At 36.3% G+C, this 11,026-nt stretch overlaps 1 protein-coding gene across 2 annotated transcripts; it reads right to left on the bottom strand.

Annotated features, from left to right (window-relative positions):
• Positions 1–939: 939 nt before the first annotated feature.
• Positions 940–10,488, bottom strand: LOC123519614 (UPF0545 protein C22orf39 homolog). Of its 2 annotated transcripts, XM_045281046.1 has the most exons (6): positions 10,336–10,442; positions 5,995–6,094; positions 2,875–3,005; positions 2,297–2,461; positions 1,560–1,700; positions 940–1,415 (listed from the first exon to the last, which is right to left on the bottom strand). In XM_045281046.1, the coding sequence occupies exons 3-6, from the start codon at positions 2,929–2,931 to the stop codon at positions 1,338–1,340; spliced, it is 441 nt and encodes a 146-aa protein (XP_045136981.1). In that variant the 5' UTR covers positions 2,932–3,005; positions 5,995–6,094; positions 10,336–10,442; the 3' UTR covers positions 940–1,337. The 2 variants fall into 2 exon arrangements, with proteins under 2 accessions (XP_045136981.1, XP_045136980.1); XM_045281045.1 differs by lacking the exon at positions 5,995–6,094 and having other exon boundaries at positions 10,336–10,488.
• Between the last annotated feature and the right edge of the window lie 538 nt (positions 10,489–11,026).

Here is an 11,026-nt window from a genome sequence, read left to right on the forward strand (position 1 = left end):
CCTTCCTCTACTGTGTCTCGTGTGTGTGTGTGTGTGTGTGTGTGTGTGTGAGATTAGAAATAAACTAGACCAGTGCAAAAATTATGGCTCCATACTGCTGGTTTGGATGTGATAACTCACAATGAATAGACTGTTACAAAAACATCATATAACTGTACCATACTTCTACTTTGGATCCCAATACAAAAAAATCTTGTTGAAAAATTTGATGACTAGGAAAAAATAATGCTCATAGTATTAAAAAGGATTTATATAAGAAAGTTTTTATAATGTCTATATACATCAATAAATCTATTCATATATGTATATATATGTATGTATATATATATATATATATATATATATATATATATATATATATATATATATATATATATATATATATATATATATATATATATATATATATACACACAGTGGAGACTCAATAGTCAAACTTAATTCGTTCCAAATGGCTGTTCGAGTATTAAAAATTTGACTATTGATATCTATTAATCAGGTAATTCGTTCTAATCTTAGCAGAACCTCAAGTTTATAAAAATTTCAATGTATGTTTTTTTACAATTTTGATTTGTACATACCATAAGTGGAGGCTGGTGACGGATAACTTACAAGAGGAGGGGGGAAGGGTGGGGAGGAGGAGGGAGGTTGCCAGAGGATGAGCCACCGTCCATGAAAACATCTTTGTAACTTTTCTCCTGGTGTGATTCCTGTGAATCCACTAATGGAGTGCTGTGGCTCACTAACACTTGCACTCTCACCAGATTCTGTATTTTCACCACTAATAAGCCTCTTTGGTCCCCTCTTAAGTTTCTAACTGAAAAACTACCGACAGAACACATATTTATTTATTTTTATTTATTATTTTTTTTAGGGATGCGCACCGGCATTGGTATACCGGTATTACTGGTATTACTAGTAATACAGTATCAGAACAGTACAGTGGCAGCTGCAAGAAGGGAGATGACAGAGCTTTGTATAAGACCAAATGTGCAGCCGTTTCATTACCAGATACTTTCACCACTAATAAGCCTTTGGTGTTAATGTAAGTTTATAAATGAAAAACTACAGATAGAATGCAGATGAATGTTATTCTGATGACTGTGGCAGCACAAGTCACAACTGGCTAGGTTTACAACCACATGTGTGGAAGTTCCAATATCAAGTTTTTTTTTTTTTTAGTACTAATAAAACTTTTGCTTTCGCGTATTGAAAAGTTTGAGTATTTAGACATTCGAGTATTGAGTCTCCACTGTATATATATGTATATATATATATATATATATATATATATATATATATATATATATATATATATATATATATATATATATAACTTATGAAATTGTACATAAAGATGGAGAATCTTCTTTTCCTTCCTTGGCTTCTTGGAGTTTTAGTGCTAGGTATGAAGTCTGTGAAGTAAATAAGCACATTTAATAGAGAGGAAGTAAATTTCTGCATTTTCAATAAAAAATGCACATTTAATATTGGATAAGTGCATTTCTAAGGTCATTACATACATTTATCAAAAGCTCAGGCTATATATAGCAAGATACCTGATTGTCTTTCTGGAGATACTCAGGCAGAGGCTTATTCCAATCTTCAGGAGGAGCTTCCCTACGCTCCCACACATCATTATTGTAATGACCCCTTAGACGTTCCTGGCGCCGCTCTTTTTCACTCTCAATCACAGATGACTAAAGCAAAAAAAAAAAGTCATATATAAATACAGTGCTATTTCAGCTAACACTATAATTCTATAACACTATAAGTCATAATAGTTTCGTGAAAAAATGTGATGATGAGAGTTATTTCTGGGTTGTCAATCTCCAGCTTTGCATGGTTATGTGTGATTGATGGTGTGATTCTCATAGCTCTCACTCTTATTGATAGTTGGGATGAGAAAGTGATGTGGTTAACCACATCAATTATACCAATATTTACATATGTTCTACTGACATCATTTATGTTCATATGAACAGAGGATACACAATAATAACCACACATGTACATGATTGAACCACCTAAAATAAACTATCTAACATGTGCACTACTGTAAATAAGTTACACTTACAGTAATATGGTGTATGGGAAAGCTATATGTAATATACAATTTACATAAGTCTCACTAGTAATCAAGAGACATACTATACATAAAATAAGATAGACGGGCACATAAGACCACCCAAAGATAATCCTGTAATATTCCATCACAGCTGTGCTACTCAATACCATAATGTCATGCTAAATGCTACACCAAAACTGTTCCCTGGAAATTAAATGTACATCTTACCAAGGCTGCCATATCTTTCTGATCTCTGAATTTGAGGCACTGGTTGTAGTCCACTTTCCACTGTGAGCAGTCCCGGGTTTCACCATGAATGAAGTACTGGTGAAATTTAGCCTTAATGCTTGTGCAGTCACTATACTCCTCCTTATAATGTTCACAAGGCCTCACCTATAAAGGAAAATTAAATTGATTTCAAGAAAAAATAAATACATAAAATCAAAATAAATAAATTAAATACATATACAATAATACTATAATAATGACGATGATGATAATAATAATAATAATAATAATAATAATAAAAATAATAATAATATTAATAAATTAATAATATACTGTATATAGTATAAATAGTGTACACACAAACACACACACACATCTCTCTCTCTCTCTCTCTCTCTCTCTCTCTCTCTCTCTCTCTCTCTCTCTCTATATCTATATATATATATATATATATATATATATATATATATATATTATTCATTGCATGGAAAATGCTTCAAGCCATAGAAGACTGACTGTATCCTGCTAAGGAGCAAGCACCATTACCAGATAAGAGGATGGACAGAGCAACAACTTACCAGCCAAGAAAAGCTGGGTAAAGACTTCAGATCATCTACATTGGCTTCTGTATCCATTTCTGCTTCTTCTTATGACCTTTTCAAATTTTGATCACTTGGTAAGGTCAATGCTTTCTGTTGTCCTTTTCAGTCTGTGGGAGGGACAAATGAGAACACAGAAGTAACATGTCTCCTAACATCTAACCTCTCGGACATATTTCCTAGGCCTGCACAAGAAATATTTTCATCTTGTTTTACTACCTTTTCCCTTTCTTCCTTGCAACTATACAGTCCCAGCACAGAGATAATTCCTTTGTCTGCTTCCTCCAATCTATTCTGTCACACTGATTCACATATGATTTCCGTAATTGTCTCTATAAGTATACTTCGCTTGCTCATATCTACAGCACCCCACCATAAAGTCTTCAATCATCTCTCTCCACATTCTACAAAAGTTACATTCTTGGTCCTGCTCATCTTTACCCCTGGCTTTAACCTCCAGTGTTCCTGTCCTTACTTAAACTAACAATCTACTCCCCCAGTCTCCTACATGCCAGTGAAGTGCCTCTGGATTCTTCTTTCCTCCTACATCATTTAAGTGTGAACTTGCTATCCATTTCTGATATACATCTGGTCCTAACATTCTCTTCTATTTTCTTCATCATTCTGCAATATAACTTCTGCCATTCTTCCTCTATGTTCTCCCTTCTTTTCCACTCTTCCATTTCTTTTTTCCAATACGAGTTTTTATTTACACCAAGTATCTTTTTAACCTATCTATCCTCAATGAGTCTGTCTAGATCTTCTTAAGGATAATTAGTTTTCCTTTCCCTAAATGAACTCCACCTTATCTCACCTCTGATTGTTTGTTTATTTGTATTTAATTGTTACAGTAAGCCAGATACACAAAGGGAATAAAAATTCACACCAGGTCCTTTCTTTGCTAAATATGGCTTTGTTTCCTAAGACCATTTTTCAGGAAATGCAAAGTTTCGGTTTCACAGACCAAATAAAGTAAAGCAAACTTAATCTAACCTAACCTAACTCCACTTCTGGTGCAATATGTTGATTTTCAAAAGCATCACTACAAATCAATAATAGCCGGCCAAGCAAAAAATATTCATCAATATAAATTACAGTGAGTATACTACTACAACATGTAATCATGTCATGGGCGACTGACAAAGTCTAATAGTTTTTATTTTATTATTATTTTTTTTTTTTTTTTTTATGAAAAAGATGATGTTGGTCAAGGGCAACGCACCCTTCAACACAACCTTCCAGACAGCTATCCCCTCTTCTTCAATGACACTTAACTGTCTCCCTCTTCCACAATGTCCTTTACTCATAATCTTAAATGGAAACTTCACATCTTATCTCTTGCTAAAACAGTTTCTATGAAGTTAGGCTTTCTGGGGTATCTCCGCCAGTTTTTCTCGCCCCTCCAACTGCTAACTCTGTACAAGGGCCTTATCCATCCTTGTATGGAATACTCTGCCTGTTTTTTTTTGGAGGAGGGATTCCATTCACACAGTTTTATTAGATAGGGTGGAATCAAAAGCTTTTTATCTCATCAACTCCCCCTCCTCTGACTAATGGTCTTCAGCCTCTTTCTCACTGCCAAAATGTTGAATCACTTTCTATGTTTTATCGCTATTTTCATGCTAACTGCTCTACTGATCTTGCTATCTGCTTGCCTCCCTTCCTTCTGTGGCCTCGCTGCACAAGGCTTTCTTCTTCCTCTCATCCCTATTCTGTTCAACTCTCTAATGCAAGAGTTAATAAATATTCTCAATCATTCATACCCTTCACTCATAAACTCTGGAACTCCCTGCCTGCTTCTGTATTTCCATCTTCCTATAACTTGACTTCTTTTAAGTGGGAGGTTTCAAGACATTTGTCTCTGTCCTCTGGCTAAATCCTTTTTTAATCTTTTGGGGGATTTGCAGTTTAAGTGGGTGTTTTTTTTTTATATATATACAGGCAACCCCCGCTTAACGAAGATTCACACAACGAAATTTCGCTACAATGAAGGTTTCCTTTTACTACCATCTGCTCGTTTAACGAACACCAAACTCGCTTTAATAAAATTTTATCCAGGTAATTTCTTCCAAGTTTGAAGGCCCTGCTGTATCACACAAGTCGACAGGCTTTTGAATACACCAACGCCTCTCATGGACAAAACGCGCACCACTCACTCCCCCTAATTCAAAACAATAACAGCATCAGCAGCAGCTCGTCTTCCCTCGCTCTACATGCCACCAAAACGCCCTGCAATGTCGCCTAGTGTTGCTAAGAAGACCAGGAAGTCTCTTACTCTTGAAGTGAAGCTGGATATTATTCACAGACACGAGGGAGGCGAAAAAACTAATAGCATTGCTTCCCACCATGGCTTGACTCCATCTACTGTCTACCCTTTTCAAGTCAGCAGACTCTATTAAGAAGGCTGGTGAAATCTTATCTTCCTTGCAAGGTAAAAGAACCATCTGAACTCATGACTCTGCAATGGATAAAATGGAAAGCTTTGTGGAAATGTGGTACATAAGTTTTGTATGTGGTACAATGATGTGCCCTTTGTTTACATTCCACAGGTTGCCAGCTAGCGTATTTCCCACTCCACTCTCCCTCCCTTCATAAATTTAAGATCATCAACATTATAAAGTTACTTACATATATACATTAGGGTACATTATAATGACTTAGTCTTAAATTAAACTGCTTAAATGTTTAACTTCATAATTTTTACTTTCATTAAACCTTTCACTGTACTATGATGCACTCTCGCTTTGTTTACTCTCAATGGAAGCTCAAGTCAGGGGTTAAACTTGTTATAATTGGTTCGCTTAACAAAAATTCGCTTAATGAAGGGTTTTTAGGAACGTAACTCCTTCGTTAAGCGGGGTTGCCTGTACAGTCACCTCCCCGTTAACACGAGGGTCATGTTCCTGGAGACGTCGTGTTAACAGAAATCGTGGTAACAGAACATAATTTCTCCATAAGAAATAATGGTAATAGTTGGGGTTACGTTCCTGGACCTCGGGAAAGTCCGTCTATTTTCAAATTTTTTTACTAAAATTCCTGAACAAACACACTAGTAATACATTTGAAGGTTACAGAAACAAAAATAAAACATATTCTTACCATATTTGTATTTATTTACGCTGTGAGGGCTAGCTTCACACTGAGGACAACAGGCAGAGAGTGGGAGCGCGGGAGTCAGTCAGAGCGCTTCTCCCGCACTCTGGCGTCGGGATATTCAACCAGAGTAGGTGGGAAAATCAAACTTGGGTAACATCGAACATTTCGTGTTAACAGACTATATATTGATAAATTTTAAGTCGTGTAAGATCGAAATCGGGGTAACAGAACACATGTTAAAAGGGAGGTGCCTGTATATATTTTCTTTCCTTTGGCAAGTTTCCCTCTTTGCATTAAAAAAAAAAAAAAGAGAGAGAGAGAGAGAGAGAGAGAGAGATTTAAGAGAAGAACATTGGCCATCTACCACAGCAGCAATAAAACAGTCGGAAAGGAAACTTAAGATAGAGTTGCAGAGAGAACGATAAAAATCGTAGGAGGAAAGTTTTGAAATCAGATCTTTGTGCCAGATTCTATCAAAAGCTTATGATATGTCTAATGCACAGCAAAAATTTCACCCAAATCTCTATAAAAGGATGACCAAGACTCAGTAAGGGAAGCCAGACGGATGCCAGTATAGCAGCGTTGATGGAAGTCATACTGGTGATCAGATAGGAGACTGTGAAGTGACAGATGTTTGAGAACCTTTGAGGATAGATTCAGACAAGCAAGAGACTAAAGCAATAGGGCGGTAGTTTGGGGGATTAGAACGATCTCTCTTTCTAGGAACAAGCTCAATGTAGTCAAACTTCCAGCATGAAGGAAAGATAGAAGTTGATAAGCATAGCTGAAAGAGTTTGGCCAGGCAAGGTGCAAGCACGGAAGCACAGTTTTTGAGAACGATAGGAGGGACCCATCAGGTCCATAACCGTTCCGAGGATTTAGGCATGTGAGGGCCTGGAAAACATCATTACGAAGAGTCTTAATTGAAGGCATGAAATAGTCAGAAGGAGCAAGAGAGGGAGGGACAAGCCTAGAAACATCCAAGGTGGAGTTGTTAGCAAAGATTTGAGAGAAGAGTTCAGCTTTTGAGACAGATTCTGGTAGTGGTACCATCAGGATGAAATAAAAGAGGGAAAGATGAAGAAGTAAAGTTATTGGAAATGTTTCAGATCAGATGCCATAAGTCATGAGAGGAGTTGGAGTTTGAAAGATTTTGACATTTTCTGTTTTTGGAGGAGTGTTTGGCAAGTTGAGGAACAGTAAACGTGGTCAATATGCAATTTCATGCAACCATGAAATCTGCGATTGGCTAATGTTTTTCTGGTGAGAAATATTTTTTGAGTTACGACTGTTTTTTAACATCAACTTATGCCTACCTCTCATTGTAAATGATCTTAGGGAAACTGTGGAAAATTTGGGTTTTTGGGTGAGGGAGCATTAAATCAAGTGATGTGCATTGGAAGAGGTTGGAAATCAACAATATCACATCAAAAAAAGTCTGAAAATACTTTGATGGCTGCAGCAGCAACTGAATGGCTGACGTCAGGTGTAGGTTGGGAAGCTTTGTCTTTGTATCGGTGCTTCTCTGATGTTGTTTCTTATCTTTTAATTCTGCTCTGTCCAACAAGTTCTTCCACTGACTTTCTCTTTTCTTCCACATTTCTTACACTTACACTATTTCCTTCTTCTCTTTTATCTTTTGATTGTCAAAAAGTAATTGTCCTATAATATTTTCTTCTACATTTGGTGGACATTATTGACATTTCCTTATTTCTTCATATCATGGACACCATAACAAAAAAAATCTAAATCCTCCAGATTCCTGTCACAAAAGATGCAATTGGTGTTTCCGTCAGTGTGTCTATTCCTGTCTTTTAGTCTCAGGTTGTAAGATCTAGCTCTGAAAAAGATTACTGATTGTCTTATACTACCTCTTTCTTCCAATTTTAATATACTGTTAGACTTGATTTTTCTGCAATTTACTTTTGCCACTATCCCAGCCTCTAATCTTGTGTTTCAATTTTCTTTCTTAATTGATTTCAATTATGAATAGCTTAAATTAATTTCCCTCATAAAGCCCAATGTTGATTTAACCCAATAACTTTTATTTGTTGTAGGCATTTCCTCTACTATCCTTTTCATCAGCTCAATACTGTCATTTTCCTTCACATACTTCATATAATTTAGTTGGTTTTGTCTCATTCTTGTTTCCATAGTATTCTAGATCGTATCTCTCCTCTTAATACTGGGACTTGAGTATAGCTTGGTGCTCCTTGGATTGCCATGTAGCTATATAGAATTTTCTATTCTCTGTAATTTCATAATTCCTTCCTTAGTGTAAGCCAAATTCTGGATCTATATAATACTGTAAGCAGCACAGTGCTTTTCTAGAAAGTTTTGCCAATTAAAATTTTGTAACAGCAATGGGTAATCTTTTTTTTTTTTTTTTTTCCAGCTATCCTTGTGGGACTTGAAACAGTTTTTCTTATTGGTGGTTGTTATCCCTAGATATTTTTTTGTTAACTCTGTGTGTTTTATTTGTTCTGGCTGTTCTTTTTTATCAAATATTATGATGTTACTCTTCTCTTTATCCATTCTGAGGCCTGTGTGGCTGCTTAGGTTAGTTAATGTATCTATCATCCAGCACATTTTCTCTTCCGTCCTTGTCATGAGTAATCCATCCTCTGCATAGAATAAAGCACTTAACTTGAAATTTTCATCTAGACAGCCCTCTTCCTTTTTTTTCATTTATATATTATAACAAAGGTCAGTAACTTAAACAACATAGTGAAGGTTGTGCATCCCTGCCAAATGCTACTAGTCAGTGTCATGCTTACTTCATTTTTCTCCTAGAACAATGTTATACTGTCAGTGCACATACCAGTTACTATGTCTATTATTTTACGGTGAATTCTGTATATACTCCATTAAATGAGGCAACTAGTGTTGCTTTGTTTACATTGAACATTGCTGTCAATGCTACACTTCTGGCTGTATCCATTACACCACTGTCCCCAAGGGATACTAAACATGCCCAACCTTAAAACCTTCTAGCCATGCAGGGCTGTGCCCCCCATACGGTTACTAACTAAACCCAGTGTAATACCTTAGCCTATTACACTGTGCTTGGTGCACTGTCCTAATGAAGTCATCCCTCCAGGTCTCCTCATTTTCCAGATCCCCCTTCACAGCTCTTTCACAGAGCTGACATGACATGGTAATGGCAATATGATAACCAAAACTAACCTAATCTAACCTGGCCTAGCTAACATAACCTAACCTATCTAATGTAACCTAGTATGACATGCACCATTGATAAATCTTCCTCAGAATCCCTCTGACCACTAGTGTGGTTAGGTTACGTAAGCTAGACATCCCGTCACAGCTAGGCTAGGTAAGATTAGATTTTAAGGTTGGGTTTTGTTTAGTATCCCTTGGGAGCTGTGGTGTGACGGATACAGCCAGAAGCATAGCAATGGCAATGCTGGTCTATGTAAATAAAGCACCCTGCAACCAGATGATGCCTCCACTATCAAAGTATTTTCAGTTTTTATTATGTGATTACGTTGATTTTCAATCTTTTCTGCAATGCACATTAACTAATCAATTTAATGTTCCTCCACCCAAAAGCCCTGATTTTCCTTAGGTCCCCCAAGATCGTTAGGAATGAGAGGTAGGCTTAAGTTGGAGTTAAAAAAAATATTCACTTGTGACGGAAATGACACACATGATCAATCATGTCAGTACATTTTTCATCAGGAATCCACAAGCCACATCAGATTTCATGGTTGGGTGAAACTGCAAATTGACAGTAAACGTTAACCGCATTTACTAACGTACGCACCGTCCTGACCACAGCGGTCATTTACATATATATATATATATATATATATATATATATATATATATATATATATATATATATATGGTATATGGTATTACTCCAGAGTTTCACCACAATCAGTTATGTGTTTTTTACCCACCTCAAGAGATAGAGCTCCTCATTACGAGTAATTTGAACCCCATATATACTAGGTGCAACCTTTTAGGTTAGGTTAGGTTTAGTTAGGTTAGATTAGATTAAATAAGGTTCTTTTCTAGACGAAACGAATTCTTTTCTGGTAGATTTCGGCTTGTTTTTAATTATTTTACCAGTTGTGTTTTTAATGCAAATCATATGATTTGGGGCTGTAAAAAAAATTCGTTAATTTGCGCCAAAAACAAGTGGTATTTTAATTAAAAGCAAGCCGAAATCTACCAGAAAAATTAGTTTCGTCCAGAAAGGACAAGGTGGTGAAACTCTGGAGGTTTACCCTCCTCACATTTTCCCCCTTACTCAGAAAGGCAAAGGCGTTACACTTCTTGCATATTTTTCTTCTAACTAATTCTATTGCGGTTAGTTACCTATATAAATGTGCAGTAGCTGTACTTATCCGTCTTTCCACCGCTCTCTTGCCGGGTGTCTGTATCAGTGTATTTATCTTTCCAACAGAACCATAACAACTATTACTTTTGCCTTTTCGACGGGTATTCCTTTGAGCAGGATACAATTTGATTTGATTTGATAAGTTTATTGTTGAAAAAAAAGTACAACAAAGGAGATGGGAGGAGCCTGCCACCCATCCCCCAAACAAATGTTCATAGAAAACTATTGTATTGCAGTACAAAAATAAATAACCTTAAGTATATTTACATTATTTACAAAGGTGGAGCAAAAAGTGGGAAATCCTTGAGGATGGCAGGGATGATGTCATTGTTGAAGAACCAGCTTATCATTGGTGGCAGGTCCCAGTTCCCCTGTGGGCGGAAATGCACCAGCAAAGGACACTCCATGACATAGTGGGCAAAAGGGTTGCCATTTGGTATTTTTCAATACCAAATTAGGGTAAATTTGGTATTGAAAAATCCATTTGGTATTAAAGCACCGTGACTGGTATTGGACATAGATTTGGTATTGAAACGAAAGAGATTTGGTATTGAGCTAAAAAAAAAAAAAAAAAAGACACACACACACACACACACACACACACACAGTTCAACCTCTCCATTAACAGCTAGTAATTAATAGTTTAATCAATGTCTTTCATATCTAAGT

The sequence above is a fragment of the Portunus trituberculatus genome, chromosome 45 (assembly GCF_017591435.1).
Source record: "Portunus trituberculatus isolate SZX2019 chromosome 45, ASM1759143v1, whole genome shotgun sequence".
Lineage (NCBI taxonomy): Eukaryota > Metazoa > Arthropoda > Malacostraca > Decapoda > Portunidae > Portunus > Portunus trituberculatus.